This window comes from Nymphaea colorata, chromosome 3 (genome assembly GCF_008831285.2).
Source record: "Nymphaea colorata isolate Beijing-Zhang1983 chromosome 3, ASM883128v2, whole genome shotgun sequence".
NCBI classification, from domain to species: Eukaryota; Viridiplantae; Streptophyta; class Magnoliopsida; order Nymphaeales; family Nymphaeaceae; genus Nymphaea; species Nymphaea colorata.
The window spans coordinates 23328344-23348086 of record NC_045140.1 but is presented as its reverse complement, the minus strand read 5'-3'; the positions used below and the strand labels follow the sequence as shown (position 1 = coordinate 23348086).

Genomic DNA, 19743 nt, shown 5'->3' with positions numbered 1-19743 from the left:
TTGATCAAATCTAGCAGGAGAGTTCTTTCATGTGCATAGCTCTATGTAGTATTCATTTTTTTCCATTTACTTTGATTGTGAAAGCTCTCCCTCTCTCTCAAAAGCAGGCGACTTCGTGCCAAAGCAACGAACAAAGTTGAGACTGCGGGCTCGTGTTACTTTGCGTATGTTTGTGACCGAAGCTTGGTCGGACCCAAATGGAAGTAAATTCAAATCTTGATTTATAATCCATTTTCACATTCACATTTCTCTTTCCTCTTGAAGGTGAGCCTATGAACCTTACCACAAAGCATTACAAGAGTGACATTAGAGAGCTCTACCAACAAAAAGACAAGGCGGAAACTTGATCCAACGCCAGCAAGTTAATGCCATTCACGTTACCTTTTAAAAACTTATTGACTAATTTATTTAGTCATATATGAAAACCCCTCCTACGTCTGCCTTCTCTTTTCATATGAGCGTTTCGTATGTTTCTGTAAAGACAACAAAAGCGAAAACCAGAGAGAGAGATGTCGTGTAACTTTTGTCATCATTCTTCACCACATCAGATCCAACTCTGTCCTGTCTCCATCGTATTTTATCCATTTGACGTCGCAAATACAATGTTCTTCACAAAATGAAGAAGCGGGAGAGATAGCTCAAAGAGGTCACAAGAAAAGCTCAAAGCGGTCACAAGAAAACATGGTGTGAATACTATCACCTATTTTTGAGTCCCTCAATTCCCATGCGATTTTGTCACTGCGAGAAAAAAATAATAATAAAGGAAACCAAGAAAGCGAAAACTTCATCATAATTCAGCAACTTCCGTCCAGCTATAAATCCAAAACCCTGGAAGCGGTTCCGGAAAAAGGCAAGACAGAAGACCAAAGACGATATATCTCCACAGGTTTATTACGAGTATCGAAATGGTTACGTTTGCTAGCTTCATAAAGCGTTCAACAACAGGTTATCCTGCCGCATCGAATGGTGCAGGAGTACAGGATGGTTCGTGATAAAGCAGTAATTGGTAACTCAGAGAACATTAAGATACATAAAGTATAGTCCTTAAGAACTCAACTGAAACAGTCTATACCTATGGAAATAGGAAAAATAGGCGTGCCATCCTAAACCGACGGCTGAAATCCCCATCCTCATCAACTAATTTTATAGTTCTCGTTGCCTGTAGGAGTACATAAATTAATATTTCACAAAAGCATAGTTGATAGAACCACAACAAATCAGACAATTGTGAACACTGCACCGCCAGACAGATTCACCTGCCCTTCTGAGATCTCTCATGGCACAAACCTTTAGGAAGCTGCTCTCGCTCTTCAGTCCTCTCTTTTCAGTCGTAAGCCACAGAACAAGCTCAAGAAGAATCACAGACAACCTGAAACAGGTACAACCTGTTCATGAAACTACATTTGTGTAAAAAGGCACCAAATGAGCTTTCTTCATTAGAAGGATCCACATACAAAACAAATAAAAATAACAACCAATCAGCTGAAGATAACTTGTAAGTTGCTGACAACAAATGAAGAGTTTACAGCGAAAGGGCACCAAACTTGTAGGCGCCGACAACAAATGAAGATTACCCTTCAACAAATCAACTGGTGTGCTAAAAGTCATTCAGCCATCACAGACCAACGAATAGCCTGATAGAGTGCTACTACCATCACACCAAACAACTTTTAGAACACCATCTTTTATGTGTCGTAGGCTAAATGAGAGTATACATTTCCACACAGGGCAGTGCATAGAACCTTTCCATAGTTCTTAAAAGGCATCTGATTTCATAATCTGCTTGCAGCATATGAAAACAGAATCAGTTCCCTTTATAATACAAGTAAAAATTCTCCTGTATGGTCCTTCTGTGGCTACTCTAATTCCAACCAAGTTTTTTTTACTACAGATCCTAATATCTTCAAGAACATCAGCTTAAATTCAGTTCTGATTATGCTATGAGAAAGTAGACTCACTGCCCTTTTCAACAAGTACTCATTCGCATGATATTGATCATGAATGACCGAGACATGTCAAGGTTCTTGGTTCAGTTTGAACCTAGCAGTCATGATCCAACACCCAAGTAGATTTGTTTTGATTATTTTTACGATCCTTTGCAACAATTTTTATCAACTTGGATCAGGACTAAGCTACTTCTCAGTCAACTGTCATACCACTCAAGCCCCTATATGATGACAAAAGAACTCGTAAGCAAGCATACTACAAGGATCAAGGCATACTACACCTAACGAACTGTATCACTAGTGACCTGATGTTCATGGTTTTTGAACCGTTCAGACTTTAAATATACACACTCATCCATTGACATATGAGATTGATCAGCAAGAATTTTATCAAGTATTATTATTACAGGTAAACCAGCAAGACCGCAATCAGCAAGTACATATACACATGGTATACCACCACCTGTAGAGCATCTAGCATTGTTGAGAATTGGGTTCATGATCTTCATAAGCCAAAATTTCCAGCATGTTAACTCAATTGCAGAGCTAACTCAGAGTCAGTCGGCTCTTCATTGATTTCATAGTCAAGAAGCAGAATAATCAAACATCCATAAATATATATAGTCACTTGCTACCCACAGAATATGGTTTAACATATCTGCATTTTGCTCCTCAGACATGCAGATCAGCTGCTTCATTGACTATGTTTCTACCCTGGAAAATATCGATACGCAATGTACGAAACATGATCACGTGAAGAGGAGGGTGGTGTTTGTATCCATATTGTCAAAGGCTAGCCTAGGCTTGCACCTAGATCCCTAAGCATCGCTGATCACCAGGCACCTAGGCAATCTGTTCCTAGGTGACCTGCAATTTGAAAAGACCTTTTTCTTTACAGCCTAAATAGTAATTTTTTTCCTTATCCTTTTCTTCTTTAGACACGGATTCATTCTTTTCATTGATCGCTCACAAATATGTTACCTACAAGATACAGCGTTAATCAACATCAACCACTCAAATTACTCCCAAAATCGAAACTAATATCAAACTAAATAAGTTTTCATTATCCATGACTTTACTACTTGAAGAATTTAAGCAACTTGTCATGAAATTTAAATCTTTAACTTTAATTTTCAAGAATAAACATACGCACTTGTAAATGAAAAAAAACCATGAAAGTTTTTTGCATCGCATCCAATCAACCCTAAATGTTATATTCTTCACTTTGAATGTGTAAGAATGCCTTTCAGATCGAACATCATATTCAATCTTAAGAAATTTATGTAACTGTAAACCCCAAAAGGAAAATCTTTTTTCTGACACTTTCTTATGTTCTCAAGGTGTAATGTAAGTTAGACCTCATATGTCATACAATAACATACAAAACAGGGTTACAGGAGCATATCACAAGTTAAACCCTATAATGTACAGTTACACTGCTGAAATTAGTTCCAGGGATGTGTCATATCATTTTTCTCTACGTTTACGTCACCAATCCATTGTCTCAGACTCAACCTAGATCAATTATTTTGATTAACACTTACCTAGCCATCTAATTTTGCATGTCTCATATCATTGCATTGTCCATCAGCTTGGTGCACCTGGCATATATAAATTCTTTTGTGAAAGCCAAGAAAATGCAATAACAAATATTGCTGAAGTCTTTACTCTTTAATGCATGGTCAAGGCCAAGCCCCTTCCCAGGATGATAAAGATGCATAGAGATGCAAGCCCACAAATTAGGGTATGCCAGATCTTGCAAACAAGTGCCTAAAGAAGGATGTCAACTATTACAGGACCATAAAAAATGTTCACCAAGGTATATTTGAGAGGGCCAACCCATCCAGGCATACTTTGAACCTTCACATATAACTTTTGAACCTTCGCCACGCCAAGTGCAACATTCCCATGTTAGTTTGCCTTTTGTAAGAAAAAAAAAATTAAAAAAAAAATCCTGCTAATAGCTTGTTATTGACTGAAGATATGCCATAACAGCACCCTATATCTGTGGTTGTTCAAACAACAAAATTCTACATGGTTGTCAACATTCCACTGTGAAGATGCAGTTGTTTACAATAAAACAGAGTTCTGAACCAAAGTACCAAACTAATGTGCTGGAGATTCAAATACATGCAGCAAGATGTGACAAAGTAAATGTAATAAGCAACCTCAATTTTCAAGTAACAAACTAAGAAGTGAAAGCTTGTTTCAGCAAAAAATATGACAGCTCTCCAAAAGAGGAATGAACATAAAAATTCTTGTAACCTGGCCTTATAGGTGAGGCTCCACAAGAATATACAACGGCTTTCCATTTAGACTGCCCTGCCCCTGTGTCAACAACATCATAATAAAATTGTTGGAACATTGGCAAAAAAATTGCTGAGATCATTATAAACATATAACCTTATGAATGAAGAATATCAAGGAATCAAAGTTCCAAGACTACACAAGTTATGATATCCAACTAGACAATGGTAAAAAATTTTTAATTGTGTTCAATGGAGAGGAAGGGAGCAAAGCAAGTAAAATGGCTACAAGTCAAAGACAAAAGAGAAGAAAGAATGTGCTACCAGAGAAGTTAGTATTGCTTGAACTGCACAGTATCAGTTCACCTGATATGCCTACAGGTAGGGAACTGGGGATATTTTAGGGATTAAGAGATATAAGGTATTTAGTAATATCTTGCTAAGTAGCTTTGCACAGAAAGACAGGTTTCCAGATTATCAAAACCAAAACAACGTCCTAAAGACCCGAAGAGTTTAAGGCTATTGAAGCTTTTATTCAATTGTAAACTGATTAATAATATGAACCGAAGCATAAACAACTGTATAGAGAAGAGTTCAGATCTTGAATTCAAAAATAAAAAATAAAATAGAGACAGGAAAATAATGAAAAAAATCGCATTGCAAACAAATGACAATTTTAAAGACCAATCACAGTGAATCCTAGACAAGGAAACTTGTCACAAAAACAAGACTCTAACTCGTCTTTGTAAAATATTGAAAAAAAAAAAGACAGGTTACATTCAACAACAGATTAATCAACCTCCCTAAGCAAAACATCATAAACAATGACACAGAATTCTCGCATAGTCAGGATTACATATTGTCAGGATCTAAATAGCTGACATTTTTGTCCCAAGACTCCTCGCCCATGATGTAGAAAGAACAGAAAGACTAACAGTTGCCTTTATTGAAATCTTTTGGGACATAACCATGGAAAATCTTTAGCTTTTACATGTTTTGCACCTGATGCATCTAACATTGCCTCAAGCAAGTCCTACACCTCAATAAGAACACGGTTTTGTCCCTCACCAAATTTTAAACTGAAAACTTGGTCAGAGTAAACTATCACAAATCTGAACCTATATTTTTTATATATTGGCTCCACTTTATCATGGGGCCACAGAAGCAGACAGGCACTGCGTCAACTTGATGGATACAATCTAAAAGAAATTCCCCACAAACAGCTAAGTAGATAATAAAATGTTAATACAAAGGAAGTGGATTATTGGGCATACCTTTGGCTCAGGTAACCCAATGACACATGCACATTCAACAACTTCAGCCCCTACACGCTCTGCACAAGTGGAAGCGGTAAAGAAAAGATTGATAAGCCAACAAAAGACTGATATCTAATGCACAAAGTCCTAGAACAGAACTAACATAGTCACATGGCCAACTTAAATACAGTACATATGCACTTAGATAGATTTCTTCGCTAAGAAGACAACCACACATAAACATTAAAAGCTTTAAAGACATGGAAAAGTTTGTAGCAAATTGTTGCCTAGAAAATGATAGCAGCAATAAATATAAAATGAAAAATCTACAAAATTCTCAGAAGAACATATGTTGTAATTTGCAAAAAAGAAAGGGAAAGATTAGTTTCTATCACCTCTACAAGATATATAACTTCAAGACAAAAGAACAATCGTATCCCAAATTTTTAAGCAAAAAACCAGAATAAGCATTTGCTAATATAAGATAAAACTAGGAATGAGGAGAAGAAGAGCCAGAAAAGAAGAAAGTTTAGAAGTCTTTAACTGAATCACATAACGAAAACCAACATATTTGACAAACATGTAAGAACCGCAAGGTTTGAAAAGGAGGACAAACCAAAAGTTGACAAACGTATGCATAGAATTAGGTCAACAGAACCAAATATAATAGCTTAGTGCAAGTAAATTGCAGATATACTTGATGATTGAATCATTGAGTAATTCCACTCCGTAGCTTAGTCATAGATTCCAGGCATAGTTTACCAGTTATACTAATATATGTCTACTTGCATGGTTACAAGTCAAGAGATGCCTGCCTAGTAGTCTTATAGCTGCACCAAGTGTCCCACCAGTTGCCACCAAATCATCAATCACCAATACACGTTCACCTGGCTGAACAGCGCCAACATGCATCTCAAGACAATCATTTCCGTATTCAAGAACATATTCCTCTGAAATGACTTCACCTAATCATTTGGTTTCAAGTAAGTTAGAAAACAATCTGCATGCAGAGATAAGCAATTCAATCAGCAATTTAATGGGATCAAATGAAAACAAGTGCAAAAATATTCCCATGAAGAAAAGTATATTCTCAGAGCTCAATCTTTGTTAGGAAATTTCAAGAAGCCATATAAAGGTACATGTTGAACTTGTAAGAAACAACTTCCACCGACTAACGACTCTTTGTTCATATTTTCAGCAAAGAGAAGTTGACCCAAATAACTTGCCGAATGACAAGGTACCAATAATATATGGGAAGAGGCAAAGCAGCACTTTTCTAGCAGCAGTAATGGGAAACTAAGCGAAAGGATAAATCCATTTAATAAATGTCTAATATGCTTTTCAGGTTTATAAATAATACTTCATTACAGGCAACACAAAGCAGGAAATGAATGTAAATTTAGTTAAAAGGTAAAAATAATCTGTAGACTACCATGTCAATCACAATACTGTTTAAGTTGCGACTGTGACTTGATTTATAACACTAGTCCAATTGCAACTATCATGGATTTGCCTTCAAACATACATAGTCCAGATCTAAAACTAGTGCACCAAATTATGCATCGCATCAGAAGATAGTTACCTGGCAATTTCTTCGGTTTTCGCAATGGTACAAACTTAGCACCCAGAGCTAAAGCAATTGAAGGGCCAAAGATAAACCCCCTAGCTTCAATGCCTGCAAGTAAAAAATGTCAATAATCAACTAGCATCATTTTTGTACAATAATTATTTCACTCCAAAGTCCAAACAAAACAAAGAGCACAATCACCATGAATGGATGGGCTCACGGCAAAATACCACTACACATTAATAACATGCTTACAGAAAAACCCTATAATGTAATTCAAATTTTTAACTAAATTAAGAGCAGAAGTTGCTATCAACACAGTAAAATACGTGTTTTCCTATTAGAATGTCATTTGGTAATTGGTATATCACTCAAGAAACTTCTCAAGGCAAATGATGGGATTCGTACGATGCATAAGTTCCAACAAGGTCACTAAATTGCTTAAGAAAAAAGTGTATCCTCAGGCATGCAGATGCATGCAAATAGGCAACACATACTAGATGCAGCTATTATAGCCACTCTTCCATTTATACATGTATGTGCATGTGACCAATTGGAGCTATTTATAGCGCAATATTTTCAGCTTCCCTATGGATTTTTCCAGCAGTTGGACTGGATAATTTGTGAATATGTCTACAAAGATATAGAGGCTGTCTTGTGGACTGGATAATTTGTGAATATGTCTATAAAGATATAGAGGCAGTCTTTGGCCTTTTGCGCCCATCCTCTTCAAACCTTTTTCATGAGTCTGGCATTTGATGTCATTCATCATACTCTAAGGCAAGCCTGAACGATGTTCAAAGCAAATGTTTCCAATTCCATCGGAGGTTGCATAGCACCTATTGCTTGCCCTTCTCTTCTTGTAGTCAGAGGCATTACTGCTTCAATGTTCATACTACAAGCTTACTTCTCACTGTCAAGTGGAAGTTAAAAGGTGGGATCTAAGGATCAGAATGTCCCTGTTCTGGCCCCTTTGACACACTTTTCCTGACATAAACCAGACCCGGAGACTTGTTTGTCTTAATTTACAAATTAATATAACTCCGCATGAGGAACTTTTTTTCGAGTTTAATCCACTCTCAGTATTCGGAACGACTATAGCGCACTCGCAAATGGTTCAATGCAAAAGTCGGCCCGTTTAGCCAACGCATGCAAACACACCGTCCCACAAACAACGCAGATTACTGAATGTTAAACTTATCAGTCTCCGACTGCTCAAAGATGAAAGCCAGGATGCATTTCATGCATCCATGCAAGTCCGTTTTATTTGAAAATAATTATCAAAGACAGTGAGATCATTCGAGTGCCGTCTAGTAACGAACTTCTCGGCAACAAAACTAAGCATGCAAATTGATCCACCATTCATTCTTCCAGTTAAGATATATACAGGCACATATTCGAGCTGCCATTCTGAAAACCCGATGACTTTCACTGTTTCGCACTTTATCGGAAGGTAAGGACGTCGACGACACACAGTCATCTTTGACGGGAAAGGAAAAGCTAAGCCAGGAAGCGGGAGAAAGAACAGCATTTTCAGCAAGGAACTTCAGAGAAAAGGAAAGCGAGATACCAGCAACGACAGAGATGTTCATGTCTTTATACCGGTCGACAAAGAGATCGACAGCGTTCCTGAAAGCTTTCGGCCGGAGGAGCAGCGTAGTGATATCCTGAAACATGATTCCTGTCAAAGAGACACCAAAAAAACGCACAAGATCCATGAGAGAGCAAAAATGAAGCACGGTGAACTGGCCGCAAGCAGAAGGAGACAAGCGGAAAGAAAGAACCGAAGAAGACTAATCGAAGAGAAGCAGAGGACCTGGCTTGGGGAAGTGAGGAATGACTCTGATCGCATCGGAGATGGTCTGAAGACGAGGATCGCCATCGGCCAACATTTAGGAGCTCGGGTAGCAACCTGGAAGAAGGAAAGCCTCGATCTCGCGCTCTCTGTCTATTCCTCTCCGGAGAGGCCGATGGAGGGAAGGGGTTCCTGAAAAAGGAATTCCCTCGCAAAAATAGAACGAAATGAATCCCCTGGAAATTCTCTCCGACTGGCGGGTTCCGTGCAGGGGTTTCTTTATGTATATATTCAGATAATTATTTCTCTGACACCCCCAATGTGTCCCCATATTTTTTATTAAGGGTTACAATATTACTAATTTCCCGTAAATGGTCAAGGTCTTTCAAACTTTGCTCCTAGCCTCCTAGGACGCAGACGGGTCGGATTTGGTTCTGGTTTCGCGCATCGATTCAATCCTAATTGATCGGCTCTGGATTAAGAAAACCAAACGAATCCTTTTGCCTTCCGAATGTGTGTTTTATCTGGATCCAAACCTCGGGTTTGGATGTTTGCTCTCGGGCAAATTCCCAATTGGGTATGTGATAATACTAAATGAAATCGGATTTAAGATGGATCCAGATTTGATGCACATTTTTCTGAATCCAGACTTGTTGGGATCGTTTTATCAATCGACTTCATCGTTTGAGAAAAAAATATATGGATAGAGGCTTATAAGACTCGGTTCAGACGCAGCGGATTCCAAAATAATGAATATTGTGGGGTAGGGTTCCTATTTGGATCTGGACTTTTTGACATTGGATTCAGATTTTGAATTCGGGTCTTTGAGGTAATTCTACTGGATTTGCAGTCAAATGCAGTCGTATATTTTATCCGTTTTTATTAAAGCGTTTACGTTGGATTTATTGGAACTTGTAGTCTCTCCTGACCCGGATCTCTCGGAACTTGTGGTGTTTTCCTTGGCATGATCTCTCGGTACTTGTGGTGTTCCTTTCTGGGATTGCTCGTTGAACTCAAACAGACATTCGAAAGTGAATTTGAACGTTGAAACTCATTGAAGCTCGCAGACAAAACCGAGAGAACAGAATCATAAATTGATGAACAGTTTAGATCTAGAGACGAATCTTCAGCGCCACTTCTTTTCCTTTTGTTTCTGCATTAAATAAATACAATGGCGTAGCAGTCACACGTTGAAAGTGTGAAAGCTTATTGTCAGTTCCATTCTTGTGGATGTTATTTTTTTGAAACAATGTTATTTTTATATAAATATATCATACTCACTCGAAATATATAGTTCATCACAAATTTGAATTAGATGACAAAATCTCAGCAAATGCTGCAATATTTAGAAAAGTAGTACTATTAATATAATTTGAAAGGAAAGAAAAAACACTGTTCAATTTATTTATATAATTTGAAGTCGGAGATTATAAAAATAACTTGACTTGACTTGGGAACTGAGAATCATCAGTTTGGTGCAAATGACCAAGTAGCGAATATGTCTATTTTATTCGACTTTAAGCAGTTTTCAACATAAAAAATCATGAGAAAGGAAGGAATCAATGTGAGTTATCCAAATCGACTAGCAGAGTCACGAATCAAAGACTCAACGATTTTTTTATGTAGAGTCTTAGATGGGCCAACTGTGCCTAGAACTTGCCAAACTGACCAAAAACATCATAAACAAAAATCTTTGAACTGCCTGAACCTCAATGTAGCACGCCTTTTCAAGAAAGAGCTTAGAATTTAGTTAATTTTCTACCCGTCATATCCATACATCTTTTTCTTTTTTCAACAGCTTCAATTAAAAGATGAGCTTTGACAGAATCAGATTTCTTTCCCCTTCTTCTTTTTTCCCCCTCTTCTTTCTTTATTTCTTTCTTTTTCGCCATGCACAAGGTGTTCTTTGTTTGGATCTTAATGGTGGTCCAGATCCAGTTTGGAGAAGCAGGAATGAAGGTTTGGCTTCTAATTTGGTGACCAATTATCGATTGAGAATTATGTGCATGTTTGGATAATGAAGGTGCCTCTACAACTAGTCATAGTCTAAAAAGATGGGGCATACACATTTACCTCATTACTGCATTCCACTCATTTGGATCCAATAGTATCTAGTGGGAGTCAAACAGATAGTTGTGTTCTTACCATCTTGTTTGCCCGACTACCTACATTATGTCCCTTGAAACAAGCTATGTGTATGTTTGATATTCCTTCTATAATTTCATAAATAAAACGTGTCATTTTTTACAATATGCGAACCGTATTTCATTCTCCTTTGCATATAACGAAAACAAACATCTATATTTAGCCAAACTATGCATCTTTCAATAACATAGAAGCGGCTAATGAACCTTTAAGGATGATATGTTGTGCCTCCCTATTGTTAGGCATTGTATTGGAGAAAACGTTGTGTGCATTGTGCGCACAGTACGTAGTAAAAGAGGGAAGAACATTTTGGTAATTTGTTAAAAATGAATGCCCTTTGTAGTCTTTTTATTGTCTTTTCATTTTCATTTTTTTCTATACAACAAATTTTTTAGTGTAAATTAAGAGTATTTTAGTCATTAATCATATCAGAACACGAAAATTCATGCACTAGCATGGTGCATAGGAGCTAGGTTACCTAAAATAGAGTGTTTACACACAATCAAACGTGCTTTTAGGTATTTTTGTTTTTGTGCATGATAATTGTGGTTTTGATTAAGCATGTAGTGTAAATGTTGCATTTCCTTAACGGTTAAATGATATCCAGAACTCTAGTGTGAATGTTTTCCTTTTAAATGTTGTTGAGTATAGTGTAGTTGGTTAGGCTAGGAGCTTGTAAAGAGGCAGGTCCCTAGTTCGATTACTGTAAGTAATATACCTCAACATTTTAAGTGGTGGAGTGCAATACCTAAGTTAAAAATGCATTGTTGGCAGCAACGTATTTCAGAATTATGAAGGCAAGATAGCTTGATCGTTTTTTAATTTAAAACAAAAAACAAAAAACTAAACCAATGCATAAGGGTGGGCGAAGGCCCCCATGTGTACTTGGGGGCTTAATTTAACTTGGGCTGGTGTGGCTCGGCTCAATCAAAGGCCAATAGGGCTTGCAAGGCCTCTACAAGTTGGTTGGTGGCCCAGCTCGGCCTAGCCCAATGCCATCCCTAGCAATACAAACCAATAAGCGACAATATAAGGCTAAGTAGGAATAGTCCTTACCCCACACACACAAAGTGGCCAAACTAGATATTTCTTACCATTATGATGCATTAACACCACTTCATTCCAAACTTTCCTGCTATGCGAAAGTGACTGTTTGAGATTGGTTGAGCAACTACAGTCGATCATGGTGGCAACACTTCCCTCTATAGTTGGAGAAGCGCCCAAAGATTTGCTATTGAAGGGCACTTGAAATCAATTAATGGAAGGTGGAAAACGTTTTGTAGCCTCTTTAGGGAAAAATATGTCTTTTAGAGCACAACCCCTGTCATTGAAGCTTGTACCATCGCTATGGAGGTGCAAGGGCAGAGCTAGAAATGTTGCATGAGGGTGGGCTAAAATTATAGTTTCAAAATTTTAACAAGGGTTAAAATATAATTATTCAAAAAAATTATGTAAGATAAATATTTTTTTTTAATTTACATGTAAGAAAAATGTTTTTCAGGGAGGAGGGCAAGGCCCTTGGCTCCGCCCTGTGCTGCCTGCTTGCACAGTGGTCGTATTGTGTGAATGATCTTGTAGTACATAGATCTAGTTTTTCGGTCTTATATAGTTATTGTTATGTATACTTGGCATTTTTAAGAGAGGCGCTTCGGGTGTGCACCATAAAACATGGAAAGAGTCGCCCTCCATCCATGTATCTCACGCAGTGCTGCGCGTGGATTGGGGGCGCTCTTTTTTTCATGCTCTTTTATTGAAGAACATAACAAACAACCTGCTCTCATTTTAAGCCTAGAAAAAGAACATCGATATGCAAACAATGCATAGCGGTGGTACCTACCTGAGACTCAAAGCAGCCAGACCTTAGGGGGATGAGCCGAGAGGGGGGAGGCTTCAACCTTCACTCAAGCGATAGGATTAACCTCTTTCTCTCTCGAAAAGGTAGGAACCAGACTTTCTTCCCCGCTGCCGAATTGGACTAATGACTTTCTTTGGATTTTATGTCGAGTGTTGGACACAACCATTATTTTTATTGGACCGAACACCAATCCACTTCTTGATGTCAAATCATGAAATTCATTACATTCTAACTTGAAAGGCATCCAAACTTGGCCGAATGAATACAACTAGGGATGTCAATTTCCAAAGGGGTATGAATAGGAAGTACCTAAAACTTACTATTCGAATATTGCCCAATTCGATCCATTGCCAGATCCATATGCCAACAGAAGGATCCAAAACCACATTGGAAAGTTTGCACACCCCGTTCTGGTAAGAAAAATCTTATGCTGTAATTGATTTGTGTGTTTTGTTTTTTAAAAATGGAATTTAACTGCTTCAATTCATTCAAGTTGGAATCGAATATCCAATTACAAGAACCATTGTAGTATTTCAGCTTTAGAATTATTTTGCATATCAATTCAACCTGAGTTCCAAATGTTTCAATTTTTTTTTATATTTTAAGAAACCGTTGTATAAGAATAATAAATTTTTATTTATTTAATTTATGGAGTAAAAATACCGTTAAGTAAATTATGCTTTTCTAAAAATATGTTGTTTAGGTTTCTTATCAAAGGCCTTCATGTCCACCACCATGTCGCCGTGGGACGCAACACGTGGGAGAAATGAGCGGTTCGGACAAACGGAAGAACCCAAAAATAAAAGAAAAGAAATCTACGAGAAAAAAGGACGAGAAGGGGAAACCATCCCCAACTCGCTCACTCTCACATCACTTTCCCTCTTCCTTCCAGAAGACGGATCCCGTCCCCTCTTCTCTCTCTCTATATCATGTGATTTCTTTAGTTGCAGACGCGATTGATCTGCTCCAATTCGTCGACCTTTCGAACTTGCGAGATCGTCCGTTGTTTGGTCGCTGTAGCTGCGGCAGGTAAGCTTCTTGAAGAGTCGTTTAGTTTCTACTTTTCATTAAGTTATCGTCTGTTTCTTTTTCTGAGATTGCTGCTACTCCCCGTGGTGGTACTTGAGAGCGATGAGAGCTTAGCAAAAAAGATGATAGAGAATCAAAATGGGGAACCATCGGGGTACTGTCGCGGGAATATGGATTTCGATATTCTCTCTTAGTGGAAGAAGTTGGTGTTTGACGCAGTGGAGGATGTGGTGTTCTGTAAGAGCACGAATGGGCTATTTTACTGCGTGAAAAATATGATTTTTGGTTGCTTCTGATAGATTTACTGTCATGTTTATGATATTGGGACTTGGATTTGTCCAGGAGCGCTAATCTTAGGATTCAGTAAGTTGTGAGAATTTATAATAATTTTCCCTCCAACTTTTCTTCCTCACCTTGTTCATCTTTTATCAATGGCCTTCTCTCTCTCTCTCGCACACACACACACACACACACACTAAGGAGAACTAAGTCCTTTAAAGGATATAAATTAATGGGAGAGCACCGCCTCTGTGTTTTTCTTAATTTTACTGCTAAACGGTCTCATATTTCAGGGAGGTTTCTTAGCTAAAGTTTCACATCTTTCCTGCCCTTCTTGTGGAGGTTGTAGGTTTGGGAAAAGCTTTCTGATAATTTCAATCAGCAGCTGTCGAATTCTCTAACCTCTTTACTTATACCCGGGTTTATCTTTCGAGTACATAACTGATGATGTAACTGTTCTCTCTCTCTCTCTCTCTCTTTTCTCTCCCTCATTCTCTTCGTTTCCCTCTTTAGCATGCTTTACGGGTGGTAGCTGCAACATGCAATCTTTCTTGGTGGAATATTTGGCGTCCATTTTGTTCATTCATTCTATTATTGCTGTCTTATGTTTGAAACATGTTAGTTTTCAGTATTGTTTAACTTTGGTAGAAATGATGTTGAAATCCGTTACCCAATTCCCTCAGGTGCAAAGGATGGCTGAACAAGTTGGTTCATCTCCATCCACGGACTCCTTTGAGTATGTTCTTTTTGAAGGAGATCCTGACAACATGAGAACTGTTGTGTCCACGTCCAATGAAACTGGCCCTTGGGTTGATCCTGGTGTACTTAAGCTCACCCACAGGATTGGGCGAGGACCTCTTGGTGATGTCTGGATAGCTACACTTCATCAATCTACCGATGATTATGATAATTATCATGAGGTAGCTGTGAAAATGTTGAATTCCATCAAAGAAGATCAAATGCAGGCTTTCATGATTAAATTTGAAGATATTTTCTCCAAACTTCAAGGACTGAGCGATGTCTGTTTTCTGCATGGCGTCTCTATCAAAAGTGGAAAGGTGATAGCTTGTTTGACACATTTGTGGTTCAGAGTGGTCGATTTTTCACACTTCATAATTGGAAAACATTTGCTTTTTCCACTGCAAGTTTGATATGTTGATGTTGGATTTCAATACCTTTATTGACAGATTTGCATCATCATGAAGTTCTATGAAGGTTCACTAGCAGACAAAATGGCTCAACTCGAAGGAGACAAGCTTTCTCTTGCAGATGTGTTGAGGTGATGTGGTTTCTGGGTGCCTGTAATGAACATTAATTCCGCAGGACTAAAATAGAAGTCGTACTTGACATATAGACCCTAAATTAGGAACAGATGCTTTTGATTACTGCTCTTTCACCTTTTCTGTCTCTATAATACATGGTTGCACTTTAATACCTGTCCATTTTAAGTAAGTATTGTTAGAGTCTAAGCAAGAATCTCAGATGCATATTTTTGTCAAGGAATTACTTGAACTTTCCTGATGGTTATAGTTGACAAGGACCTTATAGGCTTATACAAACCCTTCTCATCATGCACTAGGGAATTTTAACAGTTGTCATTGGAGCAAACAGGATTCTTTTGTATAGATTGAGCAGCATCTAAATCAGGAATTCAAACGTATCTAGTTTAGGAAACCAAGCATCTCACATGCTGTAGTGTATTCTGAAAAAAACTGATCTTTGTGTTGCAGTTTACTGTTCATCTGCAGTTTCCCATATATTTTACTGGAGAATGACATTCCTTATTTATCCCTATCTTGTAAACTGATGAATCTGCACCTCTCTTAAGGAGATCTCTGAAATCATACTTTGGTTAGGACTGTCATGGCTGCAAGAGGGTCTCAAGTAACAAATATACATGTAGTGGTGAAAAGTACTTATGCTGCTTACATCTAATTTCTTGAAGTAATATTGTTGCATTTTCATCTGAGATGCCCTTTCATTCTCAGACATTGGGCTCCCAGATCATACTTCAATACCTTTTCTCCATAAGCATTTCCTACTTACACAAAGCGGGGGCCTCACTCACTATAGTGCTTGGTCACCTGGCAGCAGCTATGGTTAGCACCTTCTTGTGAGGGAGCTGCATTGTAGCCAACGGCTCACTGGGAGGGGTAAAATGCCTCCTCAAAAAGCAAATTCTCAATCATTCAAAAGAAAAAAAAGAAGTGTAAAATTTTGGTTTTTTCGTAATAACTGACAATATACTGGTTGTGCATCCTTGTTTTTACCTTTTAATCTTGATATCTTTTACCTACTTCTAGTGTGAGCTGTTCCCGCTTCCCCTTCTAATATACAGACAATTGCCTCAGGTATGGGATTGATTTAGCTCAGGGAGTTCTAGAGATGCATTCAAGAGGTATCTTGATACTTAATCTCAAGCCTTCCAATTTTCTTCTCAATGGAAACGACCAAGCAATTATTGGGGATATTGGGCTTCCTCTGCTACTTTATGGAATTCCACGTCCTAGCTCAGACATGACTGTAAGGCTTGGAACAGCAAACTACATGGCTCCTGAACAATGGGAGCCTGGTGTAGGGGGTCCCATATCCTTTGAGACCGATTCATGGGGATTTGGTTGCAGTGTTGTAGAGATGCTGACTGGAGTGAGACCTTGGTCAGGGAAATCTTCTGAAGAGATCCATGATCTGGTTGTGAATACTCAAGAAAAACCAAGCATCCCTAGTGGCTTGCCTGCTGCAATTGAAAATGTCATCATTGGATGCTTTAACTATGACCTGCGTAAAAGGCCACTAATCCGGGATATTTTGCATGCCTTCAAAAAGTAAGTGACATTGCTTTTTCTTCTTTTCTTTTAATAGTTTTATCTGTGAGTTCTGTTCTCTGTGGAAAGTTCACTTTACTAGGGAATCTTTTTTCCACTGAAAATGTTCTAGCATGTCTAATGATGAGTGTTCAAGGTATCTACGTACCTCATTCAAGAAACACCCTGCTGTTTCTGTTTCTGTTACCAACTTAACTAAGTGCACATTCCCTAAAACCATTTCATCTTAGGGAAACAATACATGACCTGACATAAAGGAATGATGAGAAGGAACACGTGTCTATTATTCTAATACTATAAAATGCAATAGATCAAGTCATCTGCTATTCCTTAAGAAATTGAGTATTGCTGGTCAGTAGGTTATGATTTTATATTGTCTTTCATCCGGTCAGTGAAGCATTAACAATTGCGATTTACGTTTCCATCTGTTTATATTATCAAACTCATCAGATAAAATGAAATAGTTTGCGGCAATCCTGGTCAAGTGATTTTCATGTCAAAAGCTGGAGAGTAATTAGAGAACTCACTGATGGAGATATTTATAATTATAATTCCCTAGCACGCCACTTTCCCCAGTGTGTATGTTGATCAAGTTTTAGTTCAATCGTGTATGCGCACTACTGTCTCTCACCACCTGTTTTCCTTGCACTGAAATCTGGACCAGCCCAAATGCAGTATATGGTGACTGTGGGTGGATTAGCCCTGGACATAGACCACCATCATGGGCAGACCAGCTACTGCATATTCCACTAATTGGTTACTAGGAAAAGATAAACTTCAAGTTGGTGATATTGTCCGCTCCAGAAAGTCAAGTTCATTTAAACAGGAAAGCATGGATATTCCAGAGGGAATGGTAGTTGGAATGGAAACAGATGGTGATGCTGACCGTTTCATACTTGTAAGAGTTCATGGGCTTCATGATCCGTTGAAGTTGCATCCCTCAACATTGGAGAGGGTGACCTTTGGTTTTGCAGCTGGGGATTGGGTGCGGATTCGTGAAGAAGACAGGAAGAAACACTCTCCTGTAGGTATACTTCATTCAATTGAACGAGATGGCAGAGTGACTGTCGGTTTTATTGGCATGGAGACACTTTGGCATGGAAATTCTGCAGACCTTCAGATGTCCGAGACATTTTATGTGGGGCAGTTTGTGAGAGTGAAAGCAAACGTGTCTTCTCCAAGGTTTGAATGGCCACAGAAAAAGGGTGGTAAATGGGAAGCAGGAAGAATATTGCGCATACTACCCAATGGCTGTCTTGTTGTTGGGTTTCCTGGTCGCCCGTTCTTTAGGAAAATGCCAAGCTTCTTAGCAGATCCAGCTGAGGTTGAAGTTGTGTCATTTGACAAGTGTGTGGGAATGGTGAAGAAATACCAGCATCTCGAGGACTATCACTGGGTAATAAGACCTGTGCTGATAGCTTTGGGCTTGCTTACAGCTCTTAAGCTTGGATTCACTATAGGAAAGAGTATCAAGGGTTCAAGGAAGAAAGGTGCAAAAGTTTCAGCCCAGGGTGAAGGCTTCCAGGATGGCCAGAGTGGTGCAAATCCTGCTTGGCTTCCATCGCCGGTGGCTAACATTCTTTTCAGAGATGGTGTGGCCATCGCAAGATAGCTTTTCTGATCGCACTCTGTCATACATGTTGGTTTCAAAACTTTTTATAGCTTTCCCTGTACATGCATAGCTGTGGTGTCAATCGTGCGTACTTCATTTGCTGCTTCTGTAAATATGTTGAACCTATGTAATAGATGCTCACGTTTCAACCTCCGAGCGATTCAAGTTTCATTACTGAATATTAATGTACATCAACATGTTTTTATTTTTCTTTCTTTACTCAGCATATTAACTCAGGTCAAACTTGGAATGGCTAAGAATGCAGTTAGCCTGTAGCTTGGCCACATTGGACAAGGTGGTCCGACTCTGGTTGGCCAAACTTTCCAAATGTTTGAAAAGCTACAGGCGATCTGCTTGTAGTTCTTCTTTGACCCTTGCTTCGAAAACTTTGTGAATCTGTGAGGTTTCTGTTGTTGTCCTTCTTCTTGTTAGTCCATATTTTCATTTGTCATGGCTGGATCTTGTGTCTCGTGACTCGCTGTTGCAAATTCTTAATATATGCATGTTTTATTTTGATGTAGAATTATTTCTTGGTCAGCTGTCATCCCCTCTCAAGTGAGCCGACTTAGATGCCTAAGTTATGCAATAAATAATCGATAATGAACATGATGGAATTCTTTTTTTTAGCAGGAGTTTGAGCAATGTTGAACTTAGTTGTTTTTTTGTCCCAGCTCCTCACCAGGGGTTTGTCTTTTTCCTTTCAGCAAGAAATTGGCCAGCCTAAGGTCCCGAACTAAAATTTTTATTGGTTGACTATTTTGTGATGCCACCAAAATGGCAGCCCTAGAAAGTGATCAGGAACTTATTCTACAAACTGTCTTTATTCCGGGTCCTAGGATGATAAAAAAATTATATTTTAAAACACCAAAGTTTGGTTTGCAGCTTATTATTACTCTCCAAAATGTCCCCTAGTGTAGAGCTTTGCAATTGTTTTGGAAACACTGAAATTGATCATCTTATGTTCTTGCTTCACGAAACATGAGTTCCGGCGATCCAACGGCCTTCACATTAAGGGCTTTTTCAATTAAGTTGGCTTCGCTGCATTCAATACATATCAAAAGCATGTTAAATAAAGGCAATATTCCCACAATATCAATCAATCAATCAAATCAAAAGCACAAAAAAAAAAAAAATCACGAATAAAGGCAATGGTGCCACAACATCAATCAACGAGAGCGAAAGCCATCG

At 38.4% G+C, this 19743-nt stretch overlaps 2 protein-coding genes across 4 annotated transcripts; one reads left to right on the top strand and one right to left on the bottom strand.

The window, feature by feature from the left end:
* Window positions 1–989: 989 nt before the first annotated feature.
* LOC116251416 (adenine phosphoribosyltransferase 2-like) lies at window positions 990–9065 on the bottom strand. 3 transcript variants are annotated; one of them, XM_031625673.2, is made up of 7 exons: window positions 8832–9065; window positions 8586–8696; window positions 7031–7123; window positions 6264–6413; window positions 5467–5525; window positions 4212–4274; window positions 990–1397 (listed from the first exon to the last, which is right to left on the bottom strand). In XM_031625673.2, exons 1-6 carry the CDS (start codon window positions 8905–8907, stop codon window positions 4218–4220), a joined length of 546 nt encoding a protein of 181 aa, XP_031481533.1. In that variant the 5' UTR covers window positions 8908–9065; the 3' UTR covers window positions 990–1397; window positions 4212–4217. The 3 variants fall into 3 exon arrangements, with proteins under 3 accessions (XP_031481533.1, XP_031481534.1, XP_031481532.1); XM_031625674.2 differs by having other exon boundaries at window positions 990–1385; XM_031625672.2 differs by having other exon boundaries at window positions 990–1369.
* A 4583-nt stretch (window positions 9066–13648) lies between these two features.
* Window positions 13649–18763, top strand: LOC116250464 (E3 ubiquitin-protein ligase KEG). Its single transcript, XM_031624090.2, is given in 6 exon segments — window positions 13649–13839; window positions 14802–15176; window positions 15306–15397; window positions 16470–16943; window positions 17608–17656; window positions 17659–18763. Coding segments are annotated over 5 exon segments (1878 nt in total). The 5' UTR covers window positions 13649–13839; window positions 14802–14810; the 3' UTR covers window positions 18556–18763.
* Window positions 18764–19743: the final 980 nt, after the last annotated feature.